Raw genomic sequence first — 16896 nt, 5'->3', positions numbered from 1 at the left:
AGCAAGAGACCTGTTAAGGAAATGCTTTGGGTGAAAGGAGTGTGGTGACAACAGAAGATCCTTCCTCTCCTTCCCACCTGCCAGTGCGTGCATACTGCCTCTTACCTAGCTTCAAAAATGGTCCTAACGACAATGCAAGATCATGCTGCCTTCAAGTCCCTTCCACCTGTACAGAAAATGACAAAGTTGCAAGGACTTCAGGAACTCCTGGCTGCCCTGACACCAGCTGTGCAACATTCCTAAGAGTGAACTGGATAAACAGAGGCAAGTGGATACATACAGAAGCAGAGTGCTGAGGCATATGAACATGGAAACTCCATGCATTACACAAATGCTGAGTTTCCTCCCAGGACAAATAAGACAGGTAGCTAATTTGTACTCTCACTAGAGCACAGACGCACACTCAGTGACTACTCAGCTACCTCTAGAAGATTTGTCAGGCACACGACCCAACATTTTACTGTTTTCAGCATCTTTTTAGCCTATGTTTGTTTCTTTTAGTTTCTTGCTAACTATTCTCCTAATTTTTATGTCCTCTCTTTTAAGGTGGTAACAGGCTGTTTTACACCCATGAACATGCTGCATTTCAGTTCATTACAGAGACGGTTACAAAACGAGAAACAAGAGTTGTACATTTAATTAAATTTTGCTCAGTGCTCAGGGTTAAATCAAGAACTGTTACTCTACTTGAGGCTTCATCTGATTAGGTACAAACATTTATGAAGCCTAACAGTGTAAATATAATGCGATAATAAATTAAATAATTACTAAATTTATAATGATTATTATATTCTGCATATATCAAATGTTACGTAAATAATCACTTAAATTGAAACCACTGGTATTAAGACTAGTTACTAAGATACATGTAAATTCTAAACTATATCAGAAATATTTCAAATAGGTGAAACTCATTACTAAGAATAATGAAGGAAATTATGTATAACCCTGTTCACCAAATCACAAAATAATAGATGTAATAGAATGTAATGGATTTATGACAATCAAAATAAAAGGAATGAACACACAGCTAAACAAGAAGACCACAATCTCTAAATTCCTTTGGAAGCTGACAAAATACCAAGGAGGAAAACAAATGCTTTAGATGGCTGTAAGCAAGAAGCAGCTGCATTAACTCAAGAAAATGAAGGAATACTTTAAATACCAAAAGAACTCACATTATGTGCCAAATATATGAAACATTAGGATCAGCATTCATCTGTGAATCTTAAAATACTTCGAGTATGTATTATGCTTTAGCAGGGAGGCTGGAGCAGGTGATCTCAAGAGGTCCCTTCCAGCCCCAGTTATTCTGTGATTCTCTGATTGTTTTAATCATAAACTATCATACTGACAGTTTAATGGTCTTGTCCATGTCACTCAGAAATACAATACTCAGCTGACAATTAGTTAAAGATTTTCTGACTCTCAATTCATATCACGACTTCAAGATTGTCATTTTTCTTGGGCAGAAGCAGGCTGGAATGTTCAGAGATTCCACTGAAGTGAAGCAGGTAGAATAAAAAAGTAGGCAAAAAAGAAATTAGGGATCTTAGTTGCGTTTTTGCCAAACTAAACTGAGACACCTTTCAATAACATTATTTTCATTAAATGGAAATATAAGCCTTCTGAAGTGCTCTCCAAACAGGCATGTACATGCTTACTCACCCATAATCACTAGTCACTTTTTACTACATCTATTCTGAGATACTATTTATGTCTGGTCTGGGACACTTCAAAGTCATTTAATCAAAATGAAAAGTGCTTATACTTCAGTCTAATACTTAATTACTTCCTTTCAACAAAAACAGTTACAACTAATTTGCTCTCACCTGTGGGAATGTTTTAGAAATAGATGTCTATTAAACTAACCAGCTTGGGCAGCTTCTCATCCACTCCATCCCTGGAAAGACTTACCTTCAGTTATGCCACCTCCAAGGGAAGCATCACACAGGTCACCTCTAGAAGTTCTGCCTCAAAGAGAGAATCCCTGAAGTGAACCATTAGCAAGTTAGCAAAACAGCATTTGCCAGGTCTGTGGCACTGCTTGCGAAGGAACTGCTTACAGCATTTCAGACTCAAAAGCAGAGGGTACTGGCAACATAAAGGGAAATTACATATGCAAAAGTCTACACAAAAATTTAGGGTAGGATGTGTTCATGGCAGGCAGGGCAGGTAATGATCATGATTTCAGCCAGTGGCATTACAGCAGTTTTTGTAGTAGAGCTGCAGATCTATTCCAACACAGCTGTCCCCTTGCAGTGAGGGCATATCACTCAACCATCTCTCTTCCCAGTTTTACTCTCACAGCAGCAACCCTGCTTTCCAAGTCTTTTAGGCTTTATCAGTAGTACAGTCAGGACCTACTCCACATCCCTATTCCTTCAGGGAACCATTACCTTCTCTCCATTTTCAGTGAACAGATGTGCCTATCTAAAGCAACTTGTGGTGTTTTGAAGACTGTTTTACAACCATTCTTTGTAAGGACACTAATTTACGAGATACATTCCCCAGCAATACCCTCAATAAGGAAATTCTGAGTCGGATCATCATCTAGAGAAGTCTATTTCTCTCCACTTACAGACATTAACTGTCATCTCAACTAAACATGTAAATGTTTCATGGTGTCCAACACGTACAAAATGCCGCATGTAATAGCAACCAAATTAAGAGCAGGCTATACAACACAAGCAAAAAACTGTCAGTGAACTTACTCTGAAAACTTTTTCCACCCTTGCAATACCCTTCCCAAAGATGGTTCCAAGTTGGTCTCCAATCCCAGCCAGCAAGAAGCCAAACAGTGGAATCCCAAATAGGGCATACAAAATGCAGAAAACCTTGCCACCAACAGTGCTTGGGGCCATCTTCCCATATCCTGAGGAGAAAAACAATTGTCAGACTCTCAGAACTTATACACAGCTTTTTAGAAAACTAATAGGTTTAAAAAAACTGCTCTTGCTGCAGGCATACCTTTGTTCTGTAATTCCTATTTATAGTTTCAATGGCATGATGTCATTTCCTGGGCAAGCCACCCTCTTTTATTCCATTTTTCTTGAAGCCTCAATTACCCATATTTTCTGTAGATTCAGCCTATCTAAAATTGCTGTTTGCTTAATTAAAGCTGATATCACGGCACAAAAATCCCTCCATGATGGCCTGGTGCCTGCATGCTGCAGCTCTCCTTGGCCTGTGCCAATGGTTTCCTGACAGGAGTGTGATTCACCTGACAAGGCTCATTTTCAGTGGTTAGCTCATACTTTCCTCAGCCCCTCATCATACTGACTAGTTACACTGCAGCCTCCAAACTGTACCCACACTATGCAAATCTGCCCCTGAACTCTTTTTTCAGTAAAGCATTATGACTCCAGTAGCCATGGTATTTCTGTTAAAATGCTAAAGAGAAAAAAACCAAGAATTGACAGTAATATTTGCACCATTTTATTTAAGATCAGGTATCTTAATTGAAATGTCATAGAGATTTTGATTTTAACTATACATAATTACTTAAATATTAAAAGTTATCACATAATCACAAATAACTGATGCAATAAAGCGTCCAGAGAGGAGGAAATCTACGAAAGTATAAGGTCCTGTTCCTGTTGGGTTGGCAACACTGGCACTGGCTATATCCCTCTGTCATGGGATGGTGAAAGAACTATGCTGACATACAATAATGCATGTCCCATAACCTACTGTCCTTTTCACAGCTGCATCCATCATCCCAGATTTCCCCTAAAATTCCAAGAAAGTCCAGGCTCCAATGGCCACTGGACTGAGGTTGACCAGGTCATCTGCTGAGTTTCTGCTTAAGAGGAGCCCTAACAAGCCTCTGGTGGATAAACTAAAACCATTTTCATGCCCTGACACAATACTCAGACTTTATGCAGCCTATAAAAATTTCTTTCATGGAGAAGTTAGAACAAATATGGGCAAAAATCCAAGGTCTTTTCAGTAAGTTTTTTAAATAGCAGATGTCAATGAATACGCCTGCATAAACTATGCCTATGTAGTGGCATTTACTTTAATGAGTGATTTAAAAGCTTGTCACTTGGGACTATTGAGTAAACAAATATTAAGGGACGGTTTTCTTACTTTGGAATCAGAAACTTTTTCTTTCTTGCCACCTGCTGGTTTTATGCTACTATTAAAAATACATGGTAATGTAGCTTAATATAGAGGAACACAGATTGCACACTCTATACTATCACCCTTTCCCCCTCACTTTGACAACAAAGAAAAGGCAGAGCCAAAGGCACAGACTCCACTGTTAGAGATGATCCCCACAGCAAGTCTTTTAACTGCCACAGGATTTTTTTTGTTTTTGTTGTATAAAAAGCCTACAGAATTTAGTCAGATTCTCACACTTTATTGAAGGGTTATGTGATTGTCAAGTTATTTGTCTGTACAGCCACCAGTGTGTGCATCACAGCTGTAATGTGGAGAAGCACTTTATACAATATTTAAAGCAGAATAATACTCAAAGACAATGCAAATAAAAATCAACAATTTGCCAGTGATTTCCAAATAATTAGATCCCTTGATCTGATTACTATGACAGCACTGAAATCAAGCTTAAAATTATAAAAGTACTGTATAATTGTCAGCAGATTCATTTTATCAACAATGTTATTAGTTTATTTTCTTTTTCCTTCAGACTGTCTTCTGAAGTGCGAGCTTGTTGAACATTCCTCAAGAGAGGAACTGGCTCAGAGAGGAGAGATTAAAAAACTGGCTCAGAGAGGAGAGATTAAAAACCTTAGCATATCCAAGGCCAACATTCAGAGATCAAGAGACTAAATACATTGGACACAATGCATGGGGAGAGATGATTAGGGCCTGAATAAGGATCTTACTAAAATTAGTGGTTCAAGAAAAGTGAAGGGAGCAGTTTAGTATACCCATTTAACACAGGGAAATGTGTCAATAATTCAAGGCTATGAATTCTAGAATGGAAAAGTAAAATTGGGGGGTTTTTTACAGAGTATATCATTTGTGGAATTCCTTCCAATTGTTAGTATGAAAGCAAGTACGAATTTTAAAAAGGTTGTAATAGGTATGAGAATACATTTCCAGTTGCAAGGAGTAAGGTATGAGAAGAATTGCTTCTATCAAACATCAGAGCATAAGCCAAAATTAATTTATGTTCTTAGGAAGAAAGTTACACTTCTGGGCAAATTCATCTATAATATTAAAATCCAAATTCCCAACAACCATAGAATATTTCATTGGGTACAGCTTCATGATCTTTTTAGTGAAAATTGAGACCATCTGCATCTACATCAAGAACAGGGTTATAAAGCCTGCATCAGTCTTACCTGTTTTCAGCTCAGCATTGCTATTCTACCCTAATTGTGTAAACAGCTTCTGACACCCAGAAACTCGGTGTCCTTGACACATGCTGGGGTCATGTCTTCTGCTAACAGAGAAACACACTTCAGCTACTTTTTTCTTTGTTGTCTACCTTCCTCAAACTTATTTCATTATCCACGTCTCAGCGTGACTATGTATTTTAAAACATAAACATACCTATAGTTGTGATGACAGTTCCAGCAAAGAAAAAGGCACCTCCAAGGTCCCAGTGGCTGCTGTTGTTAGAGGAATTTCCAATGGGACTGACTCCTGCGTTATCAGCCTCAACAGCGTGCTGCAAAGAAAACAAAGACTCAGCCTCCCGCATGCCTTAGTATCCAACGCAAATTGGTATAGGCTCCAAAGGGAAATTTCTAGGACCATGGAAACAGCTTTGATCTAAGCTTTTTAATATGTGCTCAAAGTATAGTAGCATCTTTTGCACATGTAAGTTGAATAAACAACTGAACTGAATATTCATTAAGATGGAACAAAGATACAATGCATAAACAAATGACAAAAGATACAAAGCAATTGAGAAGTAGAGGGCTGACACCACAAATTCATCCATAAATACCCTTCTCGTAGTGACTACTGCCACAGGAAGAATTCCTCAATGGAAACAGGTCATGTTAGAAGCAGCTAGAAAGGTGGTAAATAAAAATAATGTTTATGAAGTTTATTAAGAGAGTCAGCCAAGGATTTATATTCCCAGACAATTAGTAATTGATTAAGTAATTTATATTTTATGCTAACTACTGAAAAAAATATGGCATATATATACCCCATCTGAAATGAACAAATAGGATAGCTATAGAAACATCATGAAAAAACTCGGTGATCAGCTCAAACTTCCGACTTGCCAATCTCATGTCCACAAATACAGCATGATACAGAGACTCACAGAAAGTGCTTGAATTAACTGTATCCTGAACAGAAGCTGAGATAGATATACTGCTTCCTAGTCACTGTCCTGTGTACCATATAGTACTGAGTCAAACCAGGCAGACATATCAGCCTCCTGAATATTTGTTGGGAATTTCTAAAAATGCACCACATTGTATCATGGGGAGATACACATTCATTTTTCATTATAGCCTCACAGTCCAAAGGAAGATGGAGCTTAATAAATCAGCCTACAAAGCACAAAAATAAATCTCCCATCAGCATCTGGCATATTCACCTGAGTTGCTCTAAGCTGACTTTTGAGATGCCCTTCAGCACATATTTTCAAGTTGCTTTTAGATCTCACGCAAGCCATTCTTCACAATAGAGAAATTCAGACCGCATTCTAGAACAGCAGCTGAAATGACTGTCTTTCTGCTTTTCGAATGTTCCCAATTGAGTTTAATTTCCATAAAACCAGTGCAAAGGAACCAAGTTTCTCTCTTTCTGCCTCCTAACATTTCCAGCTCTTTGCTTTTCTCCCATTCTGGTCCAGCCTCATTTCATGTTGCTGTTACCAGCTGCTCACACTACTGCCAGACTTTCTCCTTCACACTCTGCTATTTGCTCCTCCTCCTAAATACTGCCACCAATCTTTAGTCGTGGTAGTTTCAGTGAGCCCAGTTGCTGGGCTCAACAAGTGAAGCAAAGTGCTGCCTCTTGCATCCTCTTTTTCTTTGGCTTTGCTCAACACGGAATTCCCACCTATCAACACAGGTTTGTTTTGACTTTTCTTATTCCATTTCTTTAACTAGTTCTCTTTTCCCTCGGATTTATGATCTATGAATTGTCACTGCGGTTTTCTATTTCACCTTTTCCTATACAGTCCATGTGCAAAGCAAGGTTAGCCATTCTATTTTACCATTGCCCCACCTCTTACCTGTTCATGTCTATGAGTTCTCTCTTGATCTTCTCTATAACCTCACATTCTCTTGTGGGTTTAGCACTGACTTTTAAACACATCCATTTAACACCACTTCTCTCCCTAGCCTTCAGGATACACTTTTCTTCTCGTTAATCCCAATGGCTTATCTACCCCATTTTTTCTTTTCTTCCACTTCCATTTTTCTTCCACTTTCATTTTTTGCCTGTATTTCCAACTGACTTCATGGTCATAAATGTTCCTCTACTGCTTTTTTAGCCCGGGCTAGCTTCAGCTAATCTGCTTCCCAGCTTTCAGTTATTCATCACATTGCCTCACAAAAAGAGAAAGGAGCGGGAGGAGAGGCGTATGGGCAAGAACAGAGACAGCTACACCTAAAGAGATCAGTATGGGACAGCCTTTTATAAAAGTAGAGCTGCTAAATGCCAGGCTAAGCTGATTGTGAAACTATAGCATGAGCAAGTTCCAGGCTGGACTGGTTTCATTTCACGTGGGCAGAAAGCCAGGGCTCCTCAGCACAAGTCCATACCTCAAGAAACAGGGATATAGAGAAAGGATATGTTTCCGACCGAACCCTTTGAAAGGGCTTCTATACCAGTTGCTGGCATATTGCAGGTCGTGTGAAAGCAGAGATCTTTGTTGGTTTATGCAGAACAGCATAAATCAGCATAACAGACAGGTTGCCCATTTAAATAGGCCATGACACACTGTCAGCTACCCTGGCACCGTACTTCTGCCAAGGAATGCTGTCTGCCCTCCCCGTGAGTGTGTGAATGTCAGCAAGCTAGTTACACTCAAATCACACTTGAGTTTATACAGTTTAGCAAGTCTTTTAGGGCCAAGCACTAACCCCTGAAGTGAAGGAGTGTCCTGTTGCCTTAGATAGCTCTGAGATTCTCAGGTTCCCTTCTCATCCAGAACAAATTTATTTTTTCTTTAAAGCTTGACTGACATCATTCATTTATAAATATCCAACTATTCCAATGCCATCTTTTAATATGTAGTATTTTGCATACAGTGATGGAGGACAAAAAGAGAGTAGCAAGACAAAAGCAGCCAGCAGCGTGCAGCTAACAGCACTTAACCAATTTCAGCTCATCCATGAGAAAAGGATGCCTTACTACTACCACCACAACTCCACCTACACAGAACTATCCTGCTAGATGAAAACTGGCACAAATTTCAAACGAGGACGCTATTACTGGCAAGACTTTCCCAGTTCACACAGGCCACAAAATTTTACAAGTTTCCAATCTGAAAATTCAGATAGGCTTTGCAGCAATGACCTGAAGAGACGCATCATTGGATTATCTCACACTAGGGAAAAAACTAACTTCCAGAGTGCAAAACACTATGTTAACAAACTATGGCAGCTGGTGTGGGGTCAGTAGCTCTGACCAAGGAAGCTGTGACGGTCCGGAGAGATGGTCTCGTGAAGGATCATCTTCCCGAGGCCCGGTGTCTTCCCTCAGCTGCTGGCAGGAGGGCCTGTGCAGAAGCTGTCAGCTCTTTAGTGATTATCAGCTCGTGATTCCAGCTCAGCTCTGCAGGGCAGCCTCCAGGCCAAGCCAGACCAGAGAGAGAGACGAAAGGCTCGTGTAGCTGTTCCGCACGAGGTAGCTTTATTGGTCCTTGGTCCATACTCCGGCGAAGGGGAGCTAGGGACGAGCAAGTCTCTGCCCTCGCAGGGGCAGGGGGCTGGCTTTATAGGGATACAGGGGGTGGGTGTCAGAAGGTAAAGGCCAATGGGTTACAAAGGATCTGCATAGGGTCTCCCAGAGGATTCTGGGTCTGTCTTCTTCTCGCGTAACTGAAGAGTAGCTGCCTTCCCAGGGGGTCCTGCTGGGAGATTGAGCAATCTCCTTATCTCAGCAGACGTCCCTCCAGGGCAGTGGCTGGGCATACCCTACAACAAACCTCACATATTTAAGGTATTTTAAACTAGTAGTTTCAGCTACTTTTATAGTTGAAGTATTGTTGAAAGTAACAGGTCATGAAAGTACCCAGAGCTGTTCCACATTTACTCCTTTCCTGATCCCTTTTTCCTTCTCAATTACATAATGTTTTTTCAGTATACTTTATTAATTGAAAGAGCAATCTTCTTTAAACAATAACTACCAACCTAGGGCAATTTTTTTTTTAAATACCACCTATTCAGAGAAAGTAATAACTCAAAATACCTCAAAGGGCTGAAATTGCCTTCCTTGATGTTCAAGTAATGGATGTATGCTAAAGCCAAAAGGCTGTTAGGAGCCAAGAGAATGACAAAACTACCAAAATAAATACAAGTACTCAACATTATTTGTTTTTAAAAACATGTATTTCTGATCACAACTTTCTGTTTTGCTCCCTGTCATTGCATAGATGTGATTTTACTCTCAGTCCCTTTAGTATCAGCACACTACAGTCCTTCTGTAATGAAAAAGACAGGTCTGGTGACATGGTCTGCATGGGACCAAAGGCAAATTCCTCAGCAGAAGCCCAGCATTTGTGGTGATACTGGGACAATTGAATCCTGTATTCCCAGAGTGCAATCAAACTCCATCCCAGTCTGAAATAGACTTCATTAATTCCACTTGCTGATATTCAGACAGCAGTAATTAAATACTATGAAGGATGACCCCATACTGGGCTGCCTACAGGACTCAAAGTCCAGAGAAAGATGCACTAATTTGTCTCATCAGGTGTCAAGGGTTCTTCCCCACGACACAAGAACACAACAGTATCTCTTCTCTGTGGATAAAGACAATGATACTCTCCTTACATGCCAAACAAAAACTACTGGGGTTTCACCATCTCTGCCCCAGCAACACCAAACAAGCGCTGGGCTCCAGCTTGCCCCAGCTCTGCCCTGCCCAGCCACAAGCTCTCTCAAGCTGGGGCCTGACCTGTGGGCTGAAGTCCCAGCCCAGCCTCAACTTGTCAACTGGAAGCACCTGATAGTCCGGGCTAGGCAATGCCCCTGGCTGCCTGCAGCCTGCCATCCTCCCTGGCTGGCACTGGTGGGGGCCACAGCTGCCAGTCCCTGTCCCCTGGGGTGTAGGTGGTTCTCTCTGTGCCTGGATAGGCACACATCTCATCCTCCTTAGGGTGTGAGTGAGTATATGCTGGTTTTCACTAGTGTATGAGGTACATTCTTACATAATTTAGATCACTAAATACGAGGATTATATCAAGGAAAAGTCTAGAGTTACGCCCATAAGCAACAAGATAGCTGGAAGCCAGTGCAGCTGATGAGGAGAGGGGCACAAAACTGACTGTTTCTGGTTTCTCTGTGAAGAAAGGTTTTCATCTCATTCATTGTTCGTGTTTCTGTAATTTCTCCAGTAAGATCCCAAGCATGAAGAAGACAAATCTTTTTCAAGGCCAAGTATAATATCTCTCTCGAGTGCTGAGATAGTCAAAGATATACCTGCCCTAGGTGCTATCAAGGATATGAATTTGATAGGAAAAGAAAATTCTTGTCATTTTTTGCCTGGTTCTATTAATTCCCCTCCACAGATCATACTAATCCAATAATTATTATCTCCCTCTACAATTCTTTTTCCAAGCAGATTCCTATCAAGCATACAAAAAGTTGCTTCAATTGCCTTTCATGCTGTAATGTTTCTCTATTAGGATTATTAGGATGCTTTTCATTAGCAAGCAGCTTTTAGTAACTAATTCTTTAATAACTTTTTTCTATACTCCCTACATCTCTACTTATTCTCACCACCCCTTATACCCCTAGTGATTAGGGATCCTCATTATAAATTCCCATTTATCCACTTTTCCACAAAAGCATTTTCTAAGGACCAAGGCCAGCAATTTTTTTCAGGTTTAATCAAAAGTAACAAACTTTCAAAGCCCATTCCTTGAATATTTCTGCCTATCTCATAAAGGACTTTAGCCAGGGACAATCAGCCAGTTATTGACCTACACTTAAGAGTGATTTGATTGCCATGTATGCACTGTGTCTGAGGGTTGCACAGAGAACTAAGTCCAAAAGGCTTCTGCAAATATGTCACCTAAGTTCTGGAAGCAGCATAGCTACAGAACAGCTGCAGATCTGTGCAGCATCCTAGACTCAGTCTGTCTCCTACACAGCTGGAGCAGCTCTGGACTGAAGTTACAAACCAGGGTGCCTGCACCAACCAGGACACGACCCAAGACAACGGAATCCTTTTTTCATTTCCTTTTAGGAGGAACAGGGTAAAATAAAGATAGGGGCAGATGAGAAGCTGGGACAAGATAACCTCCAGAGGTACAGACAGAAGGTTCAATAACCAGATACTTACCACTGATTTTCTTCACAATTCAAACAGACTTGTCCTCAGCAACATGCAAGTCTTCTCCATACTTAATTCAAAGTACTACTTTTTCCTGCTCTATCTAGAGATTTCTTCTAGCACATGAAAATCCTTTTCATTTTACATAGAAACAGGCTGGAAAGAGAAGCTGGCTTATGACACTAATGAACCAAGCAAGCAGCAGCAAAATTAAACATCTCTGCAGGATGTTCCCCTTCTTACTTACCTTCAGGGCAAAACTGGTTTAGAACACTAATTCAAAGTGCCTATCCAAAATATGAATTCTTACTAACATAATTAGCCAGTAAAGCCTGACTAGCTTATTTCCAGCTCTGCTTCCTTTTCAGCTTGCAGTCTAGCTCTAATGAGTTGCTGTAGTCATTAGTGGACATTGATAATATGACTTAGTTACCAGGTGGGTGATTTTTTTTATATATGCTATAATCACTCACATTCCTAAATTAAACCCTGATGGACAAGAAAGAAGAAAGCAGTCTGACAATAACATAAGTAACTTCTTAAGTAGAAAGCTACTCCATCTTGCATAATTTTGCAGGGTTCATTAAGAAAGCAGGACTCATTAGGGAAGCTTTTACTCATATACAGTGCACAGGATATATATAAACAGAGTATGAATGCCCTAATCAGTCCATAGGAATTACTTTACTAAAACACAAAGATGGTCTTCCTGTCTCTCCTAATGGTAGATAAAATCTGATCTTCCTGAGAAGCATAACCTACCCATCACACACTCTCTGTGTGCGTTACTACAAAGGCTTGGTTTGACTACAAATGACTTGGTTTTGATGCCAGCTACTAATAAGATTATTTTATAACAGACATACTCTGTCTGTATTATGTTAGCAGATATATCTACCAATGAGAAAGAGACTGTAGTATGTTAGCAGATATATCTACCAATGTTATTTTTCTTTTCAACTCTATGTCCAGTAACTTGAGTCCTACTAGCTTCTATTTGATTTAATAGGTACAAAGCAGCTAAATGTACTAAAAGCACCTGAAGTTTCATTGTCTTTTAGCATGTTCTGGTTTTAATTTTTCTTTAACTCTGAAAACTCAGAAGCGTTGAGATAGAACACACAATGTTGTCATTTTCTTAATCTGGTATTCCCTATTTTGCCAAGCTCTAGATCACCTCCAGCCTTAAACAGTGTACTGGCTTCACTGCAACAAATATCTTCAGATGCAGAAATGGATTTTAAAAATTTGAAGTTAAGAACTTCCGCTTCAGGTGGCTTTAGAAAATTTTGACTGCACTGTGAAACCCTTGACATTGTTATGAAAAAATTACCTGCCATTGTGTTAGTACCAGACAGACCTGAACCAAAATCCAAAAAAAATTTAAAATACTTTGAATCTTCCTAAGAATTTGCACTGCTTTCATCACTGTATTTCTTCTGAAGTCTATGACTGAACTTCTAAGTTTGGACTCAGCAATCCACATTCGTGCTACCAGTGCTAATATTTGCAATGGGTTTTTGTAGATAAAGATGGAAAGGATATCTCATCCCCACTAAATTTTAAGGGCTTCCTCATACAGTGCTGTAAATCTTCATTACAGGTTTTCCGAAGCAGAATCCTTTGCAAGATTGAAATTTAGGAAAAGGTATACATTTCGTCATCATTGGTCTTGTAAGGACCACGATACTCCTTTGGTCTTCTTAAAAGATTGTTCCAGAGCCATCCCCACAGTAAAATAATACAAGTTAGTTCTAAAGTCTCCCTTTTTCTATTTTTCCATATTCTCCAAAGCACAGAGGTGAATCAACACAGTCATTCTGTAGAGTATGATCTGTGTTAGTCTGAGGGCTTTCAGGTAGTCAAGTAATATTAATTATTAATAGTTCCCTTAGCTGTAGACTGCACAGCGCAGCAGCCAGGACCCATGGACATTGCCACATCAGTCTGAACTCACAGCTGTAAAGGGAGATGCAGCATTTGGTGCAATGCAGAAATGCATTGTGCCAGCCAGGGGGATGTCACTTTTGAGACAGTCGACATGAAGTCGTGAAAGGACAACATTAACTCCCTGACATTGTCTTCAAGCAAGTTCGTTCACTGTTCTTCCGCACAAGTCAGTTACCATCAGAGTTTTCTGTATCAGCATGCCCAATCCCCACATATACAGAAGAATCCAAAGAAACTTCTTTATTGACAAATCTGTTTCAATATTTCACATCACTTGGCCCTAAGACATTCACATCCTAAGCTGCTAAACCCATTTTAATTTACTTTCGCACAATAACTTCCAGTTACCCAGTGTAATACCTGAGGACATACTGAAACCTCAGAAGATGATAAGATTTGTCCAGAATATCTGTCTGCTAATGACAGAGTATGTCTGTTCTTTATTTTAGTGTCACCATTTTTGAAGTGAAAGAGGGGAAAATATTGTGTAAAATTATCAGTGTTGGTACATAGCTTAGGCTACAGAACTACTGCAGTTGGTATGCAGAACCCCACAATCTGCTGAGGTGCTTTGCTTGTTGTATCTTATATGAGTTCTGCTTTCTGCTTGGAAAGAATGCATTTTGCATCTCTTTTACTGGTGAAAATCCCACCAAGGGAATAAAGCTTCTTGCTTTTAGTGTTTTCAAAATATCCTTTAATCATTATACTCTAAGGAGTAGAGGGAAATACAGATCTCTGCAACACTAAGAGAAACACATCTGAACCAACATCCCTGGACCCTGCTGACCTAACATGTTCACCTGCCTTTCGTAGACAGATCAAGGATGCGATCCAAGCCATCCCTGATCCATAACCTGTGTAGTTACATCAGTGCAATACTATTTCTTGCTAAAGCAGATTTGGCTTCTTAGCTATAGCACCAGGCTGCCCAAAGGTACAGGTACAGCTACACTATTTTTGACTAAGAACCGATGACTTCCCTTCTGTGAATACAGAGCACAAACAGGGAGAGACCACATCTATATGCAAAGAAGTTTAGGCTGAAAAGTAGGAGAAGGCCTTTTCTATCACATCAATGAGATATTGGAACAACTTATTAAAAGAAATAAGTTCATAAATTTGATTCACTTACAGAAAGGGTTTTTTAACACAGCTGAGTAGGTGGACACGAGAATTCAGGGGATAGCTCTATGTTCTTCCAAACAGCCTGAAATCAACAATAGAGCTCTGGTGCAACACCCCAACACTGTGCTCTTGAAAGGCTGACACAAATTCAGATCTGAAATGTGAGGCTAAAGTTCAAATATATTCCTTAGGTACGTCACATTTCTTATCTAATCTTTGTTTTCCCCCAGCTAACTGATAGGCCTCTATGTGATATCCAAGATACTCTACTGAAGTGTTGCAAGATCCATAACACTTTCCTTGCCTAGAGTTTTAATCAATGAGAGATACATTTATCCTTTACAGACCTTTCTTCCATATTATTACATTTTCCATTCATCCTTGTATACTTGATAATCATTTCCTTCAAAATTGATTCTAAAACTTCGCATACTAGATCAGACTAAAAATTCCAAAGCTTTTAAATGACAATTACTTTCTATTTTGATTTTTATACCTCATCCTCCTTCATTTATTTAAAAATTACAACAGTAAACCTGTAAGTTAATATATCAGTAAGTTCAGAATTCTTGGCTGAATATTTATTTCAAAAATCCCACCTGTCATGTTCTGTGTGCCCTCCTGGTTGCTGTGTTTAATTTTGAAGAAAGAATTAAGAACTTAACACCTCTTGAAAATTTGTAGAGATGATGGCAAATGTCTTGCAAATCTGTCACCTCTCTCAGAAATTTTTTCCAGATATTAAGTTCTGCTATTCTTTGCACACATCTTTCAATATTCTACTGAATACAAGTACCAAACTCTTCATTCTCATGAGCAGTGACAGGACTCAAGAAAATGGCCTGAATCTGAGTCGGGAGAGGTGTAGGCTGGATATCAGGAGAAAGCTTTTCACCCAGAGGGTGGTTGGACACTGGAATAAGCTCCCCAGAGAATTGGCCACAACACCAAGCTTGGTAAGAGTCCAAGAAGTATTTGGATAACGCTCTCAGGCACATGGTGTGACTCTTAGGGTGTCATGCATAGGGTCAGGAGTTGGACTCGATGATCCTGATGGGTCCCTTCCAAATCAAGCTTATTCTATGATTCTATGGTTCTATATTTACAATATTTTGGAGACATAGTTTCTGCTTCTCAGACCGTAAAATGACTGGGAAAGAGCCTGCTCTTCACGCTGCCCGTTCCAAGGCCTCTGTGAACAATTCTGTTCCCCACCAACTCAGCTGGTCAATAAACCACCGAGCTGTTTCTCCTAACTTCCAAGAAGTACTGTCTTCTTCACATGGCCTACCTGAATCAGTGTCTCCAGCTCTAGCTCGGTTACACAGACGTGCTCCCGAAGAAAGTCAGCCTTCTCTGACGCAATCGTGTTCTTCTGCCTGCTTTCGAAGGGCTGCTCCAAGGCACGGAAGACGAGTCCTCCTGCCACCAGGTAAACTACCACCACGATAAAGATGGCCACCACTGTTCTCCAGTTCATGACTTTCTGCCGGCCTTGAGAAGGGGCTTCCATGGCAGCAACAACAGTGGCTCGAGGGGAAATGGAGCGTTGTGGAGATGGGTGATGCCCGTTAGTTTTGGGCTCAGGCTCACAAGCTGGCACTGGTGAGGGAACAGCCACTGAAACACAAAGTAAAAAATCTTACTCAAAATCAAATCTCTTAGGGTATGACCTTGATTTTCATAAAAACTTTCCGAAGTAATACTTTCAAGACTTTTACATAAATCATGTTCTTCACAGAGATGTGATTCTTCTCATCTGGAAGGTTCCATGTCTGCTTTGTCCATCCATACACAATGGACACCTCAAGGGTTTGCTTTGCCCATTACCTCTAGAACTTCAACCATTACCTCTAGAACTGGATAGGCCAGTTACATATGCAAAAATTTCACAAATATGCAGAAAACCATTTATGCAAAATGAACATGAAAGTTTTGACTAGCTAGGATATAAATTACACATGGTGGTGTTTGGTGAAAGACCCTGGTAGTGATTTACATCCTTAAATCATAATACTAATAGTATTAATATTGCTAAGAAATTGAACTGTTAATGAACACTGACCACTACCTGACCTGGTATTGACAGAAACAGGAAATGCTTTGCAAACCGCAGTGCTGTTTGGCTCACTAACATAAACTGGCCCGTACTATTTACCTGGATTCACAAAACCATCGCTTGTGAAAACATTCTTAGAGCCTGGAAGCTTCACAAATTTTAGCATAAATCATGTGTCAGCCAGAGTATACGAGATGTCTGAGGTCAAAGTTACCTGCCAAGTGCAACTGTGGACCTCTCACCTTGGGACTGAGACACTGTATAGTCCAGATGAGCCTAGCAATACATCAGAGCTAAGAAGTCCTGACCTCCAG

The 16896-nt window shown here is 40.0% G+C and overlaps 1 protein-coding gene across 1 annotated transcript in view; it reads right to left on the bottom strand.

The window, feature by feature from the left end:
• The window catches only part of KCNK10 (potassium two pore domain channel subfamily K member 10), a 69730-nt gene that overhangs the window by 30218 nt on the left and 22616 nt on the right, over nt 1-16896 (bottom strand). The window contains exons 2-4 of the mRNA XM_032112756.1: nt 15815-16143; nt 5527-5644; nt 2715-2875 (exon numbers count right to left, since the gene is read on the bottom strand). Coding sequence (XP_031968647.1) covers nt 2715-2875; nt 5527-5644; nt 15815-16143 — 608 coding nt within the window. The remainder of the gene's footprint in view (nt 1-2714; nt 2876-5526; nt 5645-15814; nt 16144-16896) is intronic.

The sequence above is a fragment of the Corvus moneduloides genome, chromosome 6 (genome assembly GCF_009650955.1).
Source record: "Corvus moneduloides isolate bCorMon1 chromosome 6, bCorMon1.pri, whole genome shotgun sequence".
Classification (NCBI taxonomy): domain Eukaryota; kingdom Metazoa; phylum Chordata; class Aves; order Passeriformes; family Corvidae; genus Corvus; species Corvus moneduloides.
Note: the sequence above shows the minus strand (reverse complement) of the source record. Positions and strands in the feature narration are given on the sequence as shown.